This window comes from Callionymus lyra, chromosome 7, assembly GCF_982586985.1.
Source record: "Callionymus lyra chromosome 7, fCalLyr1.hap1.1, whole genome shotgun sequence".
Lineage (NCBI taxonomy): Eukaryota > Metazoa > Chordata > Actinopteri > Syngnathiformes > Callionymidae > Callionymus > Callionymus lyra.
Genome location: NC_141824.1, coordinates 17,362,534 through 17,380,742, shown reverse-complemented (window position 1 = coordinate 17,380,742; position 18,209 = coordinate 17,362,534). Strand labels below are relative to the sequence as shown.

Sequence of the window (18,209 nt, the reverse complement as noted above, 5' to 3'; positions counted from 1 at the left end):
ACCATAAAAACTGTTATAAATAAATAAATAAAAAATAATAATAAAAAACATTTACACCAAAAGTGAAAAGTATTTATGACATTTATTTTAAATGTTAAGTTGTCATTTAGTAAGTGACATTGCATAATAAATACATACTTATTTGAGAATAGTATTACATATACAGTATTTATAAAAATGTATACATCATTAAGTTGTCTTTAAAATAAACTGCTTTTTTATTATTATTATATATTACATGTTAAGAACTCTTTATACCCGTCTACTGTCTCAATCATGAATATTATTGAATTAAATTGAATGTGTTTTATTTTATTAATCTTCTTTCATTTTATTTACATTCTTTTATTGTGTTTTGCCACTACAAACATCCTGTGTTGTGTTTACAATACTGGCTTCAATCTGATTCTGATTAACATTAGATGCATTTCATTTAAAATAAATAAATATATACGTTAAAGAAATAATTTTAAATGCACAAAAGACTGGAAGAAAGGTTAATCGTAATATGTGCAAGAAAAAATATGTACATTAATTTATAAATACTTTAAAAAACAAAGGGAGAATATATAGATTATGTGATAAAACTTTAAATTATATCCTTCACAATCCTCTGGTTTCCTCTTAGGAACGAAGCGAGCAGACAGTGGTCAGTGAATGTTCAAAAGTGTCATTATCGTGACATATCGAGGTGACGGTGAACCACAGTCTCCTGTTACCGTCACAGAGCCCAGATAAAGGCGGCGTCTTCAATTCCGAAAACCGGCGAACCGTTAAAACGAATGGATCGACGCCGCGATGCATTTCAATAAAGTTTTTTCCCGCCTCATTGTGATGCGTATCGCAGCGAGGGAGGCGAGAGAAAGAAGAGACGCTAAATCTGCGCCGTCGTCACGCGGATGACAAACAGCCAATCCGGATCATTACCTGCCTCTTCGGCGCCGCCATGAATCTCAAGCTTCACGGTCAATAATGGCCGACCTCCGGCTGCCTGGAATCATGACGCGGCGGCCCGCCAGGGTCGTCCGGGCCGCGAGCGGTTAAGGATCTCCATTTTAATGATCAGCCTCTCGATGAAAACATTTCTAACAGTCAAGGTTTATGATGATCGGTAAAAAAAAAAAAAAAAGCAGGAGAAGCTCACACAGCAAATAAACCTGGATGAGGCTTTGATGTTGAATTAAAGATGATGTAGTTCAAATTCACGACTACAACAGACAGGATGTGTGTATTGGAAAGTATCTGGAGATACAATAGATATCATGATACAGGTAAACTATATGATAACTTGTGATACTGTAGGAACAAGAGTAGTAGTAGTAGTATTGTCGAGTACTTTGGTGTTGCAGAACGTACAGACCACATGACTTAGTAGACTTAGAAGTACTTTCAGTTGTTTTTTAAACCAAAATATGTCCAAACATTAGCTTTAAAAACCCATTGAGGTGACTGTATCCTCTCGTTCTCAGTCATCGCTTTTATCTCGCGAAATTTCATTTGTCATTGTGACCAGATTAATTGCAACACAAAAATGAGCAAACGTAGAAAAATATAAGCAAGTTGACTTGTCTCCTGATTTTCTTTTGAAAGTTTTTTTCTTTTGTTACACCTTTTTGTTCCCTGAGTTCAACGGCGCCTGTTGCTTTCACAGCAGCTGCAGCTCGTCTAGCAATCAACACCTCAGCAGCAGATTTTAAAGCCTCATCTCCTGCAGCAACAGGCGCCGGATTATAATCCTCACTCCCTGGTATGTACGGTCTACATTTCTCCCGTCGTGGATTACATTTTTCTGTTTCGTACAGTTTTTGTCCTCCTACTTTTTGTCATATATTGCCACTATCTCTGCTTTTTCATTCTGCTTTAGTTTTGTGTTCCGCTTCGAGTTTTCTTTGGACATTGAACTGGACACTTGAGAATTTCTTTTTTTCATTGCATTTATTTTTGGAACTATTATGATTAAACCTTTTGGGGGAAAAAACTTTGGAATATTTAAGTGCAGAACATACCTGAATGAGTTGAACTGTATTGTATTGTACTGAATATTAGAGTTATTAAATGTATACAGTATTTTTTGTATATTTTTTAAATTTAAAAATAAATGTTTTTTGACTGTTTAAGGACTTTGTGACCCTGGTCTAGAAAACTGCTCCATAAATATAAATACGTACTTAGAGTGATTTTTGAATATCGATACACTCATATTTAAGTGTATTAAAATGACACATGACCACCACATGTGAGCTGAACAGAAGCATTAATGTGTTTTGTGTGTTTTCCCTCATTATTCTGTCAGAATCATTGAGGAGCTAATGCCTACATAAAACTTTCTGCACTTCTTACATTTCACTTTCACGAGCTGAGAAGTCAAATCTCTCCACTAATTTACAATTATTACTCTCAGCATCTTTGTGGTGACTGGAGAACAAGGAGGTTTCCGGATGTCTTTGTCCCTGATGCTGCCCCTGCGACCTTCCTTCAGAGAAAAGGGAAAGAACATGACGTTCGAATCTCCAGCTTCGGTCGACTCTGCTGACGTCGTTTATTTAATGGAGTGAACTCTGAATAGAAGCAGACGAGCCGACACTTTTATGAAATCCGTTTCCCGACCGCCTTCGGTGCTGCGGTCAACATCCTCCGCGGTGTTGAGCTAATGCTGCGGCGGCTCCCAGGCGTGCTTGATTCGCTCTGACAGGGGCCCGAGTGTTCGGCTGATGGCTCGTCTTTCCTCGCCCCCCTGCTGCTCCGACTTAAAGTCACGGTGACGCACTCGCTCGCCGCTGAGCTGGTGCCGCGGCTGCAGGGATTCATCACCAGAACCGCTGTCCAGGCCCGTGGACCCTCTGGGTCACCTTGGGAAGGTTCCTCAGGAGGAGGCTGAAGGTCAAAACTATTGAGGGTCGGATGAAGCTTCGTGAAGCAGTGTCGTGTTGTTTAGAGGTCAGTAGGTGGCGCCATCAGTTTAAAAATGATCTTTCATTAAAACAGTTGTTCAAGACAAAGGAAAATAGTGTCGCGATGTTTTATTTTGAAAAGTTTGGGTCACGTGATATGTTAGCAGTGTTATGGTGAGTGAAACATGCACTTTATACTTGTATCAGTATTTTACCTGTATCATTTTATTTTGAAGGTATGTTTACACGTTACCATAGGGACCAGAGAGCTTGCGGAAGAGCATGATAAAGACAACAGAGTGGATGTTACTTCCTGTTATGTTTTTGGCGTGATGTTACGAGTACGCTGTAAATAAAGTTGTCAAAGAGTTCACAGTGGTTCAGGTGTATTGTTATTATAATGAACATACAATAAACAGTTTAAGTTTTATTCTTGCTTCATGAAACAGTGTCATGTTGTTTAGAGGTCAGTAGGTGGCGCCATCAGTTTGAACATGATGTGATGTTTCATTAGAACAGTTGTTCAAAACAAAGGAAAATAGTGCAGAGACCGCCATCTAGTGGACTCTGAAAATAATGACACTGCTTCATGAAGCTTCATTGGACCATCCCTAGTCAAAAGGTAGAAACAGAAGTTTCTGGTGTGTACAGTGGTAGTCCCAGCTATCCAGGGTTTTTCTCAAATCAACTTAATTTGTAAACACGTGTTTGAGTTCTTTAAAAAACTGCTTGTTGGAGTTGGAGAACAAGTAGATTTTAGTCAAGTATAAATTTGTCACTGTGTCTTAACATCAATATTTAATTATATAGTAAAAGTTCAGGGGCCTCATGTAATAAGGGGTCGTAAGTGCAAAAAACATGCGGGCCTACTTTTCCTCGTCAAAGTTCGTATGAATAAGGAAAAGAGTGTTGAAAAGATCGGACCGCCGATATGAATTTTTGTACGCGCACCATTTTCTGGATTTGAGTGTACGACCGTTTTTAGTAGAAGATCCTCAAACTTCTTCGTACATGAAGCCTTGTTTTTGTTTTTTTTTAATATAAATAATAACAATATGTTCGTCATAGTATTAAAAAAAAATATGTATTTTTTCAAAAGAAAAAAATGACTTACTCCCGCTTCATCAATTTTTTTCTTTATGGATGAGAAATTTACATCTAAAAAAAAACATTAAAAAAAACACTGTAGATGCTCTAAAGGTTAGCTAGTTTATGGTGCTTTGATTGAGTTTTTATCAAATTTGGATGAAACAATATGATGTTTAACTCTAGTTGGCCACACAAAAAGTCACAAAAGACAAACCTTTTTGTATTTCTTAAATCAGTGAACACATGATCACATGAAAAAGTTCAAATCAAAAGAGAAATACAAGAGTCACAAGTCGAGCCAAGATACCAAGATTCGACAAACTTAAAAAAGAATGTTTATTTTAAACACAATCATGTTTTTTGTTTTAAACATTTCAGTTCATAAATCAGAATGGTTCACTAGCAATGTTTAGCATTTTATCTTGACTCGATTAATAATGTCTGTTGTATATTTTTTGTGCAACAAAACCAAGAAAAATACACCCTTTTTTTCATGAAAAGTTTTTCCTTTTGCTCGTGTTCCATCAGTTTGAGATTTCAATATGTCGGGAAATGTTTGCGTCACATGACTTAACGCGGCGCCGGTCGATCCACTGTCACGTCGCCGAAGCACTTCTGTCGTTCCCGACTAAGGAAGCTCCTCATCTTCATTTTCTCTGACAGCTCAAAATGGCGGAGACTTCCTGCAACGCCGACACTCGGACGTAAAAAACCCGTCGGAGCGATCGGACCCTTGATAGGAACTGTCACGACTTGATTGTGTTTTCAAAAAAAAAAAGCTGGTAAATGAGGCTCGTTCATCAGCCGCGGAGAACAACACTGACAGGTCTGGAGCGTCGGGAGAGCTTCCGGAATGGCGGCTGGAAATTGTGCAATTAGCTTAATACCTGATTTAACAGTCGAGAGTGCGACAGTGTCAACTGTTAATTCCAGCTCCCATTATGACGCCGTAATTGCCGTAACAAGGAGTCGAGTCATTCGATCCCGTCGGTGCTGTTTGAGTAAGACGCGAAATTACACTTCACTTCGACGTCTTTTTAATTGTACTCTCGCAGCTTTTTGGTCCTGGAGAGCAACATTAGTGAGGATGCGCTTTTGAGGAAAAACACTTTCACGTTCATCCGTGGAGCGAGTAAGAAGGAGTAGCGCCCCTACAGGACATGCAGCGGTACTTCAGTCCCTTCCATGATCCCATGACAGTTTCACAATAAGAAAAAACGTTTATTGCCAATGTTGCAGAATATAAATGATATAAAAAGAGATGAATCAAATAAATTAAGAGACATTACCATAAAATGGCATATAAATAAAAATGTAAAAAAAAAGATCATTACCTTTTAATAGAATTTAAAAAATTGCTGTATTTTCTGTGGCTATTGGAAAACAACAATTTAGTTTACCTTACTTTTTTTCTCACATAAAATGTGTCTATATTTATATATATACAGTGTATATATAATTTAGTGGTACTATACTCCAAATAATATGTATTTAATAAAAAATATATAGATAAATAAATAAAAAGACACTTAATATATAAACACTTACCTATAATATGTTATTTTTCTATTTTGTCAAAAGTGACTTTTTGTGTTTTATTTTACTCACTGAATAAAGATTATTTTACCACTTGACCATTACTTACGTACTAACTTATTTAGTTATATATGAATTTATCTTTCCCTTCATTTAATTTAATTTAAATACGTGTATATAAGGTTTTACTCAACCTCAGATTCAAGTGAATCTGTTTTAATGTGATTTTGAATAACACAGTGCAAGTCTGTGTTAAATTGTATCGTACAATTAAACACAATTTGTATTATAGATGTGTGTGTGTGTGTCCAGAATGCAGTTTGTGTTGTCTGGTCCACGTGTGTGTGTGTCTGTTGTGTAGTTGGTTCGGCCTCTGACTGCACGGCTCGAGTGCAGGCGTCTCCTCCGAGCATCCATTCACGATCATAGTCATACTTGGCTCAATAACCCGCATCAGTGTGAACGCAGTCATTAACCGAGAGCAACAAGGCCTTGGCCGACATCTCACATTCCTCGACATGTAACAAACGACACCCCTGGGGCGACACCCCCCCCCCCCCTCCCCCCCAACCCCGGCCATTCCCACCACGACAAGACCAGACAGCTCCCGCCTACGACATGTTGTGTTCGGAGACGAGGCCCTGGATCTCATCTGAAGCCTCCTGACGTGCACATGCGACTCCCCGCCGAGCCGATCGATGCAGCTGCTGCTGAGATTATTGATACGAGGACGTCTGGACCCACGATGGAGCGGCAGCTAATGAGGACCAGACGGGGGGGAATCCTCGGGGTTCTCGCTCCGTTTAGGCAACAGACGAGTCCGTGAACTGGTTTTGAATGTCGAAGAATTGAATAAATATTATATGCAGCAGCAGCAGGTCCGAGTGCTCCAGGGAGGAAACACACTCGCAACTCTGTGAACCTTAGTCATAGTTAATCCAAACTCAGTGTCTACTCGCCCTCATGTCGACTGAGGGTTTGGATTATTTTCAGAGTGATCTGTTCTTTTTTAGAGATAGAGACAAAAATGCACGTCAACCAGAGCTCAGTTGTCTTTGTCTTACTCTAAAAAGACACTTTAAAACATCCAAATACTTCAATACTGCTCGTCTGTAACATCTTGTATTGAAGCCTTGACAAGAGGAATTGTCTTAAAAAAACTTAATTAAGTTTATATTTTAAGCTCTCATTAATATTTACTCTGAGGGCCCAAAAACAAGCCTAAAATATGACGAGCAGTATGGAGGTATTTGGATGTTTTTAAGTCTATTTGGACGAAGACGAAGACGAATGAGCTCAAGTTGCTACATTAAAATGAACAAACATTTTTATCTTTAACTCGAAAAAAGCTAATATCTTTCATCAGTCGAGGTTACAGGGAGAAGACATTTTATATTCACCAACAGGAAGTGCGAGTCCGTCTGTTTTCATTCTTCAAAGCTGAACTATTTCTGTAATCTGTAATCTTTAGGTTTGTCCTCCTTCCCTAAACACCTAAACAGTATGTTTACACAGTATTTTTCACATTCAAGTTCATAATTGTTGACATCAATCATTTCTTCTTCTTTATCTTGTCTTGACTGGTGTCTTCACAGGTAACAATATCAACATGAAAGTAAGTTGATCAGAGCGAACCATCCCATGGTCTCATCAAATTAAACTTTAAAGTCTTAAGATCATTAAGATCATAACGGTCACTCTCCCTATCAAGACGGGAATGAGAGGAATTCAATCTTTAAATCAAATTTTAAAAAGCCAAATACATTTATATATATATATATATATATATATATATATATACAGTATATATCACGTTGATTTAGTTATTATCAAGTGTTTTCCCTGACAGAAATGCAGTATATATTTATATTTATATTTATATATAGTAGTTGTTATTGTTTTGTTTTTTTTGGTCTGTGGTATTGTTTTTTTATTATCTATGTCTTTAAGTGTTTTTTTGGATGAAGATGAAGACAACTGAGCTCCAGTCACTACATTAAAATAAACAAACATCATTATCTTATCCAAATTATCAAACTATATATATATATACTGTATATATATCAAAACCGATCAAACTAATATATATATATATATATATATATAAATATATATATATATATATATATATATATATATATATATATATATATATATATATATATATATATATATATAGTTTGATTGGTCAAATAATTTGAGGGTAAGGTAACATTCACTAAAAACAGAAAATAAATCATTAAAACATAAAAAAAAACATTTTTGAATTATTTATGAGTTAACTGTAACTGGATCAGTTCTTTGCTGATATGAGGGCCTCGTAAATACAGCCAAAGGGCTGCATGTAGCCCCCGTGCCGTACTTTCACATGTCTATTTTTTTCATCGAAAGAAAAAAAAAAACATTTAAATTTTTTTATTTATTTTATTTATTACGAATTTTATTTGATGTATCAATGTTTCGCTTTGGAAGAGTTTCAACTTTTGTTTTTATTTTTAAAAAAAGTGTAAATATTCTCGTGGTCCAGGCGCTGGCAGGCCCCCAAACTAACCACCAGGAGTCTCACTGTCGTGCCTAAAAAAAAAAAGGTGAAGAAGCAGGAAGTGGATTTTTTTTTTCTTCTTCTCGCACAAACTTGTGGAAAAGTTTTGGATGAGACTCGTCGCCTGTTGTTCCTCCAGACTCTGAGCCGCTGCGATGGGACTACCGACCCTGGAGTTCAGCGACTCGTTCCTGGACAGCCCGGACTTCAGGGACAGACTCAAGTGTCATGAGGTGGAGCTGGACAGAACCAACAAGTTCATCAAGGAGCTGATCAAGGATGGGAACATGTTGACGACTGCGCTCAAGAGTGAGTTCATCTGTTCTTCTGGGTCTCACCTGAGTGTCTCACCTGAGTGTCTCACCTGTGACTCACCTGTGACTCAAGCATGTCTAGTCAGTGAAGACCTCCTTAAATCTGTCTATGTTTGTTGCTGCTCGATAGTTGACGCTGCTTTTGTCTTTCAAGAGACCAGAACAAACCAGCCGGTACCATTAAATTATCAACAACAAACAAAAGTTACATTATGATAAATAACTGCTTGAATTAACTTCATTGCGTATAAACAAAACTACAAAATAATTTTGTTGAAAAGTATTTTAAAATATACCCAATTGTAAAGTTTTTCTACTGTAAAATATTTCTTAACTTAACATTTTTTACCCCTAGATGTAATTTTATTTTGTTTGTTTTAAAAGCTCAAACTTGTCCTTTATCGTTTTCCTCCTTTTGTATTATGATTGATTTAGATCGGATTCATATTATTCATTATTTTTGTTGACTTTCTTGATCTGTTTTGTTGAAGGTATTACACAGTTCAAGATGACTCGAGCATGTTTTTGTGTGTGTTTATAAAAATAATTATATGTATTCTTAGAATTCATTTTCAACGTTTTTTTTAACGTTTTTAATCAGTATTATTTTCTTCATCTCTCTGACAATTTCACTAATTTTCTTTCCCTTGAAATTGTATATATTTCTTCCACTTTTCATAACTAGATTCAAATTAAAAATACATTTATTTTATTTTCCACAAGGAACACGTAATAACAAATTTCTTCTACTGATATTCAATGATCGACATTTTTACTTAATGTTTTTTCCTTTTTCTCTTAGTTTAAACCTCCATTTTTCAAACACTCTAACTAATAATAACTTGATAAACATAAACTGTTTTGTTAAAGTGATTACAAAGTTGATTCAGTGTTCACTTTATTTAATTGAATACATAATAAACGCATTTTTATGTAATAAACAAAATATTTAATGTTCAATATTCTTTTGGAAAAATAGTGTATATTTCCTGCAGCGCATTTATTGTAAGAATAATACAATTACATTTAAGAAATATATTTTTAAGTGCTACACTAATGTTGAGAGACTCACAATCGCACACAAGCTTCTCCTCTATCGTGTTAATAGAAGCATCGTCCCTCGTGTTCATAGAAGCACCATCTCTCGTGTTCATAGAAGCATCATCTCTCGTGTTCATAGAAGCATCATCTCTCGTGTTCATAGAAGCATCATCTCTCGTGTTCATAAAAGCATCATCTCTCGTGTTCATAGAAGCTTCATCTCTCGTGTTCATAGAAGCTTCATCTCTCACAGAAGCATAGTCTCTCGTGTTCATAGAAGCATCGTCTCTCGTGTTCATAGAAGCATCGTCTCTCGTGTTCATAGAAGTATCGTTTCTCTTGTTCATAGAAGCATCGTCTCTCGTGTTCATAGAAGCATCATCACTCGTGTTCATAGAAGCATCATCTCTCGTGTTCATAGAAGCATCATCCCTCGTGTTCATAGAAGCTTCATCTCTCGTGTTCATAGAAGCTTCATCTCTCACAGAAGCATCGTCTCTCGTGTTCATAGAAGCATCGTCCCTCGTGTTCATAGAAGCATCGTCTCTCGTGTTCATAGAAGCATCGTCTCTCGTGTTCATAGAAGCATCATCTCTCGTGTTCATAGAAGCTTCATCTCTCGTGTTCATAGAAGCTTCATCTCTCGTGTTCATAGAAGCTTCATCTCTCGTGTTCATAGAAGCTTCATCTCTCGTGTTCATAGAAGCTTCATCTCTCGTGTTCATAGAAGCACCATCTCTCGTGTTCATAGAAGCTTCATCTCTCGTGTTCATAGAAGCTTCATCGCTCTTGTTCATAGAAGCATCATCTCTCGTGTTCATAGAAGCTTCATCTCTCGTGTTCATAGAAGCTTCATCTCTCTTGTTCATAGAAGCATCATCCCTCGTGTTCATAGAAGCATCATCTCTGGTGTTCATAGAAGCATCATCTCTGGTGTTCATAGAAGCATCATCTCTGGTGTTCATAGAAGCATCATCTCTGGTGTTCATAGAAGCATCATCTCTGGTGTTCATAGAAGCATCGTCTGTGGTGTTCATAGAAGCATCATCTGTGGTGTTCATAGAAGCATCATCTCTCGTGTTCATAGAAGCACCATCTCTCGTGTTCATAGAAGTATCATCTCTCGTGTTCATAGAAGCTTCATCCCTCGTGTTCATAGAAGCTTCGTCTCTCGTGTTCATAGAAGCTTCGTCTCTCGTGTTCATAGAAGCTTCGTCTCTCGTGTTCATAGAAGCTTCGTCTCTCGTGTTCATAGAAGCTTCTTCTCTCGTGTTCATAGAAGCTTCGTCTCTCGTGTTCATAGAAGCTTCGTCTCTCGTGTTCATAGAAGCTTCGTCTCTCGTGTTCATAGAAGCTTCGTCTCTCGTGTTCATAGAAGCTTCATCTCTCGTGTTCATAGAAGCTTCATCTCTCGTGTTCATAGAAGCTTCATCTCTCGTGTTCATAGAAGCAGCATCTCTCGTGTTCATAGAAGCAGCATCTCTCGTGTTCATAGAGGCATCATCGTCTCTCGCAGCGAAATGAAAACACGGCGCTCCTTTAATAAACGCTGAGGATGATCTCATTCCGTCTGGAAAGCCGGGGTCGCCGTCCTCCCAGATTCCACAGCGCTGATAAAGTCAACTTCCTGTTCTGCCTGGATCCCAGACCCGGGGGTCCGTTAACGTCACGAGTGCTCGTGTGAAATCGGGGGAGATTAGAAATATGGCTCTCATAAAAATGGAAAGTAGCTGGAGAAGAGGATGTGAAACGCTGAAAGTCCTGACTCGGCGGAAAAATAAAAGATCCGCCTCCGTCCTTTTTATTCGAGGAAGTTCGTCTCCACGACTTGAGCGACGTCGTCTTAACGAAACCGGTCAATTAGCTAAAGATTGAGGTCATTAAACTCTTTCCCCGGAAGTGAAATGAAAGAAAGCGGCGTCTCCTTCCACTTTCAGGAAAGGTCGAGGAAAACGCTCGGGCTCGGGTGGAAATCAATAATTGATGGTGGTGAACTGAGGGTTTGTGACCCGCGCTGACCCCTCCGTCGGGGCCGACCTTTTCCCCAGTAATGACTCCGTGCTTCAGGATTGAATCGTTTTCCCATCATCCTCGGCTTCAACCGGTGGACGCTCTTGTTAATGTGTGACTGAGGAGAAGACTGAGGGTAAATACAAAGTTAGGGAATGGAATGCGGCTTTTTTTTCTAGCGTCTATCTTTAGCGGCTTCGTAGCTTTGATCCTTTTTTGTCAGGAAATAAACAAACAAGCATGGACGTGCGCGAGGTAAATATTTACTGTTGTGGCTCTGAAGTGTCTGTTATTGTTTACACGAGTAGCTTCACATGTTGATCGCGGCTCTTTATTGAATCCAATGAACTCCCAAATGAAAGCCTCCGAGTCGCTGGCTCCGACCCTGGACCTCCTCCCAGTCGAAGCACTTTAACTGCGTCGAGGAGCTGTGGTTCTACTCCGAGTCTCTCCTGGACGACTTTCTCGCGTCTTTAAACATGTTTTTGAGCCCAACGTCAATGTTTGCCCGAGTTCTGTCTTCTGGCTCAGCTCTTTCTTCACCAGTACACACAAAAGAAAAGGAATACGCAAAAAAATGTAAAGTGAGTCAAATAAAAATGGGGTAAAGGGTTAATTAAAAACTATTTAAATATATAAATAACCAAAAAGAAAAAAAAAACCGCAGTGGAATTGAAATCCAACAGACTAAAGAAAGAAAACAAAAACTATTTGATAAAAAACGAATATAAAAATTGTAAGAAAAGTTTTGGTGGTTCTTGTCCTTAACTTAAACGTTCCGCCTTAGATTATTTTTCCCCGAGTGTCCTTGAAGAATGGATTTTCCACAATTCTGGAAAAGCGTTCGACAAATATAAATTAGTTACTTACTTACAATTAATAGTGTTTTTGTCTTCTGGCTCAGCTCTTTCTTTTCAGCAACAGGAAAAACTAAAATAAAAAGATTTTTGGAATAATCATTACATTTTTTACCTTTACATCTTTCATTTTATTTTAATTATTTATGCCAAATATGAAACATCAACAAAAAAATAACAGATCAAGTAATAATAAAAGGGAATAAAGATAAAGAGAAGTAAAACGTTCCTATCAAAAAACTAAAATACAAAAATAAAGTTTTCTATTTTTTTGTCCTTAATTTAAAGTAAAAGAAAACCAAACCACTCCCACTTGGATCATGTCTTTGTGGAATGTCAAGTAGACATCCTGACAAAAACTACTGTCCACTCGTTGAAGGAGGTGCAAAGGTTCTACTCCGAGTCTCTCCTGAATGACTGAACTTCTTTCATGTCTTTGATCTTGTTCTTGAGTCCAGAGTGAGAGAAGAAGTTTATGTCTTCTGACTCAGCTCTTTCTTCACCACCACAGGAGAAACAAAAGATTATTTTTATAATTTAATGATTCAAATAAAAAACTCCCAAATAGTTAACAATAAAATGGGCAAACATTGAAACAAATATTCTGTCTGCTCTTCTGTCTTCTCCTCTGTCTTCTCCTCTATCTTCTTTTTTTTTTTTTTTTTTTTTTTTTTTTTTTTTTTTTTTTTAGAATCCCTTATTAGTCCCGCGAGGGGAAATTCAACCATTCACACATACTGATGGGAGTAGGCTGCACACTTGCGCCAAGTTCACCATCAGGAGCAATCAGGGTAAAGTGTCTTGCTCAGGGACACAACGACACAAGCTTGTCTGGAGCTGGGATTGAACCTGCAACCTTTTGGACTGCAGGCAACCACTCTACCATCTGTTCTCCTCTGTCTTCTCCTCTGTCTTCTCCTATGTCTTCTCCTCTGTCTTCTCCTCTGTCTTCTCCTCTGTCTTCTCCTATGTCTTCTCCTCTGTCTTCTCCTCTATCTTCTCCTCTGTCTTCTCCTCTGTCTTCTCCTCTATCAGCTCCTCTGTCTTCTCCTCTGTCTGCTCCTCTGTCTTCTCCTCTGTCTTCTCCTCTGTCTTCTCCTCTATCTTCTCCTCTGTCTTCTCCTCTGTCTTCTCCTCTGTCTTCTCCTCTATCAGCTCCTCTGTCTGCTCCTCTGTCTGCTCCTCTATCAGCTCCTCTATCAGCTCCTCTGTCTGCTCCTCTGTCTGCTCCTCTGTCTGCTCCTCTGTCTGCTCCTCTATCTGCTCCTCTGTCTGCTCCTCTGTCTACTCCTCTGTCTTCTCCTCTGTCAGCTCCTCTGTCTTTTCCTCTGTCTACTCCTCTGTCTTCTCCTCTGTCTTCTCCTCTGTCTTCTCCTCTGTCTTCTCCTCTATCAGCTCCTCTGTCTTCTCCTCTGTCTGCTCCTCTGTCTGCTCCTCTGTCTGCTCCTCTGTCTGCTCCTCTATCAGCTCCTCTATCAGCTCCTCTGTCTGCTCCTCTGTCTGCTCCTCTGTCTTCTCCTCTGTCTTCTCCTCTATCAGCTCCTCTGTCTGCTCCTCTGTCTGCTCCTCTATCTGCTCCTCTGTCTGCTCCTCTGTCTACTCCTCTGTCTTCTCCTCTGTCAGCTCCTCTGTCTTTTCCTCTGTCTGCTCCTCTGTCTGCTCCTCTGTCTGCTCCTCTGTCAGCTCCTCTGTCTGCTCCTCTGTCTGCTCCCCTGTCTTCTCCTCTGTCTGCTCCTCTATCTGCTCCTCTGTCTTTTCCTCTGTCTTTTCCTCTGTCTGCTCCTCTGTCTGCTCCTCTGTCTGCTCCTCTGTCAGCTCCTCTGTCAGCTCCTCTGTCTGCTCCTCTGTCAGCTCCTCTGTCTTCTCCTCTGTCTTCTCCTCTGTCTTCTCCTCTATCAGCTCCTCTGTCTTCTCCTCTGTCTGCTCCTCTGTCTGCTCCTCTATCAGCTCCTCTATCAGCTCCTCTGTCTGCTCCTCTGTCTGCTCCTCTGTCTGCTCCTCTGTCTGCTCCTCTATCTGCTCCTCTGTCTGCTCCTCTGTCTACTCCTCTGTCTTCTCCTCTGTCAGCTCCTCTGTCTTTTCCTCTGTCTACTCCTCTGTCTTCTCCTCTGTCTTCTCCTCTGTCTTCTCCTCTATCAGCTCCTCTGTCTTCTCCTCTGTCTGCTCCTCTGTCTGCTCCTCTGTCTGCTCCTCTATCAGCTCCTCTGTCTGCTCCTCTGTCTGCTCCTCTGTCTGCTCCTCTATCTGCTCCTCTGTCTGCTCCTCTGTCTACTCCTCTGTCTTTTCCTCTATCTGCTCCTCTGTCTGCTCCTCTGTCTGCTCCTCTGTCTTTTCCTCTATCTGCTCCTCTATCAGCTCCTCTGTCTGCTCCTCTGTCTGCTCCTCTGTCTTCTCCTCTATCAGCTCCTCTGTCTGCTCCTCTGTCTGCTCCTCTATCTGCTCCTCTGTCTGCTCCTCTGTCTACTCCTCTGTCTTCTCCTCTGTCAGCTCCTCTGTCTTTTCCTCTGTCTGCTCCTCTGTCTGCTCCTCTGTCAGCTCCTCTGTCTGCTCCTCTGTCTGCTCCCCTGTCTTCTCCTCTGTCTGCTCCTCTATCTGCTCCTCTGTCTTCTCCTCTGTCTTTTCCTCTGTCTGCTCCTCTGTCAGCTCCTCTGTCAGCTCCTCTGTCTTTTCCTCTGTCTGCTCCTCTGTCTGCTCCCCTGTCTTCTCCTCTGTCTGCTCCTCTATCTGCTCCTCTGTCTTCTCCTCTGTCTTTTCCTCTGTCTGCTCCTCTGTCAGCTCCTCTGTCTGCTCCTCTGTCAGCTCCTCTGTCTTCTCCTCTGTCTTCTCCTCTATCAGCTCCTCTGTCAGCTCCTCTGTCTGCTCCTCTGTCTTCTCCTCTGTCTGCTCCTCTGTCTACTCCTCTGTCAGCTCCTCTGTCTGCTCCTCTGTCTGCTCCTCTGTCTTCTCCTCTGTCTTCTCCTCTGTCTTCTCCTCTATCAGCTCCTCTGTCTTCTCCTCTGTCTGCTCCTCTGTCTGCTCCTCTGTCTGCTCCTCTATCAGCTCCTCTGTCTGCTCCTCTGTCTGCTCCTCTGTCTGCTCCTCTATCTGCTCCTCTGTCTGCTCCTCTGTCTTCTCCTCTGTCTTCTCCTCTGTCTTCTCCTCTATCAGCTCCTCTGTCTTCTCCTCTGTCTGCTCCTCTGTCTGCTCCTCTGTCTGCTCCTCTGTCTGCTCCTCTATCAGCTCCTCTGTCTGCTCCTCTGTCTGCTCCTCTGTCTGCTCCTCTATCTGCTCCTCTGTCTGCTCCTCTGTCTACTCCTCTGTCTACTCCTCTGTCTTTTCCTCTATCTGCTCCTCTGTCTGCTCCTCTGTCTTTTCCTCTATCTGCTCCTCTATCAGCTCCTCTGTCTGCTCCTCTGTCTGCTCCTCTGTCTTCTCCTCTATCAGCTCCTCTGTCTGCTCCTCTGTCTGCTCCTCTATCTGCTCCTCTGTCTGCTCCTCTGTCTACTCCTCTGTCTTCTCCTCTGTCAGCTCCTCTGTCTTTTCCTCTGTCTGCTCCTCTGTCTGCTCCTCTGTCAGCTCCTCTGTCTGCTCCTCTGTCTGCTCCCCTGTCTTCTCCTCTGTCTGCTCCTCTATCTGCTCCTCTGTCTTCTCCTCTGTCTTTTCCTCTGTCTGCTCCTCTGTCTGCTCCTCTGTCAGCTCCTCTGTCAGCTCCTCTGTCTGCTCCTCTGTCAGCTCCTCTGTCTTCTCCTCTGTCTTCTCCTCTATCAGCTCCTCTGTCAGCTCCTCTGTCTGCTCCTCTGTCTTCTCCTCTGTCTGCTCCTCTGTCTACTCCTCTGTCAGCTCCTCTGTCTGCTCCTCTGTCTGCTCCTCTGTCTGCTCCTCTGTCTGCTCCTCTGTCTGCTCCTCTGTCTTCTCCTCTGTCTTCTCCTCTGTCAGCTCCTCTGTCTTCTCCTCTGTCTGCTCCTCTATCAGCTCCTCTGTCAGCTCCTCTGTCTGCTCCTCTGTCTGCTCCTCTGTCTGCTCCTCTGTCTTTTCCTCTGTCTGCTCCTCTGTCTTTTCCTCTGTCTGCTCCTCTGTCTACTCCTCTGTCAGCTCCTCTGTCTGCTCCTCTGTCTGCTCCTCTGTCTGCTCCTCTGTCTGCTCCTCTGTCTGCTCCTCTGTCTTCTCCTCTGTCTTCTCCTCTGTCAGCTCCTCTGTCTTCTCCTCTGTCTGCTCCTCTATCAGCTCCTCTGTCTGCTCCTCTATCAGCTCCTCTGTCAGCTCCTCTGTCTGCTCCTCTGTCTGCTCCTCTGTCTGCTCCTCTGTCTGCTCCGCTTGTTCCTGCCGACAGTAGCTGTTAATGAACAGACAAGACTAGTCTCTGTCAGAAGTCATATCTCAGTCGTGGAGACTTCATTTGTTTTTCTAAGCCCAGATGATGTTTCCGAGGCTCAGCCACAGGAAGTGGCCTGTAAACACGCTTGTATAACCCCCACCTCCTCCTCCTCCTCCTCCTACTCCTCCCCCACTCTGACATCACTCCGCCAGAGTGTGTGTGGGACTCCTGCGAGAAGGAGAGCCGAGTCAGGATTATATCATCTATAATGTATCGCGGGCGCTTTGATGAATCTGTACTTGTGTAGTGGAAATGAGATTTTCTCCAGAGACAGCGAGGCAGTGAACGCACCTCGGCCAGAGTGTCGTTTCGCCGCCGATGTTGTTGTTGTTGTTGTTGACGCCTGTCGAGTGTGGCGTCGACACTCCGGACTGATGTATGGACACAATTATTCCTTTTTATGACGACGATCGCTCACGAGTGTCCTGGATCTACTGCGTCTTGATTGTTAAAAAATGTGCTGAGTCGGGTTTTACTTCTTGCAAGATTCTGTATCTGCAGTTCTTGTTGTTGACAGTAAAACAAGAAGAGTTTAAGACATGAATAATCAAACTGAGAACTATGTCGCAAAATAACACATTAGTCACCAGTTGTTGACAAGTCAGTTTTATGGCTGCTGTGGTGAGACTTGAAACATTCTTACAATGAACTTGTATAGACTTTTTTTCACTCAACAATATGACACATCTCTAAAACATCACTCTTTTTATTATTATTATTATTATTATTATATTATTAATACTCTCATCGTCTCACACCTTCTCAGTGAACTTAACGAGTGAAGTGTAAGCATCACAACAAGGGTTGTGTATTGGTAAAAATCTGGCGATGGGATACGTATCACAACACGGGGTCGACAATACAATATATTTCGGTACTGCAGTAACAAGGATATATGTGTAGTATTGTCGGGTACTTGACTCTGGTGTTGAAGAATTTACAGATAACATGACTCTTGATGAAATCGAAACTGATATCATTTGTACTGAAACCTAAACATGTACTTACCGGAGTCGACTGTATCCTCTCGTCCCCAGTCATTGCCAGGATCTCGTGGGATTTATTTGTTACTATAGCTGTGTCATTACTGCTGCCATCTAATGGTCAGAAGTTGAATTGCAACACACAAAAAAAGAATATTTGCATTTAAATCGTATATGAAAAAAAAAGTAATTTTATTGTTTTAAACACCTGTTACTGAAATATAAAACAAGCAATCATTATGAAATAAAAAATGTGTATTTGAAAACCCAAATGAAATAAATGGTAAAACATTTTAAAAATGGATACAGTGTTGTTAAATATCGAGACAGTCCTCAGTCATCGCAGGATTTCATTGTAGCTTTAGCTGCGTATGACGTCATGATTGCTGCCATCTAGCGGCCAGAAGTGTAATTGCAACGTAAATAATGAATATTTGCATGTAAATCGTAATTAATAATAAATAAAAAAGTCGAATTATTTAGTTTATAACAGACTAATCTGAAGTATAAACCATGAATAACAGTGCTTTCCAATATCCAGACACTCCTCGGTCATCGCAAGAGATTTCATTGTTCCTTTAGCTGAGAAGTA

At 40.8% G+C, this 18,209-nt stretch overlaps 1 protein-coding gene across 2 annotated transcripts in view; it reads left to right on the top strand.

Moving 5' to 3' along the window:
• Positions 1-8,111: 8,111 nt before the first annotated feature.
• arhgap42b (Rho GTPase activating protein 42b) overlaps positions 8,112-18,209 on the top strand; it is an 87,108-nt gene continuing 77,010 nt past the window's right edge. For both annotated transcript variants that reach the window (XM_087795866.1, XM_087795865.1), the window contains exon 1: positions 8,112-8,367. In XM_087795866.1, coding sequence (XP_087651992.1) covers positions 8,214-8,367 — 154 coding nt within the window. In that variant the 5' untranslated portion in view covers positions 8,112-8,213. The remainder of the gene's footprint in view (positions 8,368-18,209) is intronic.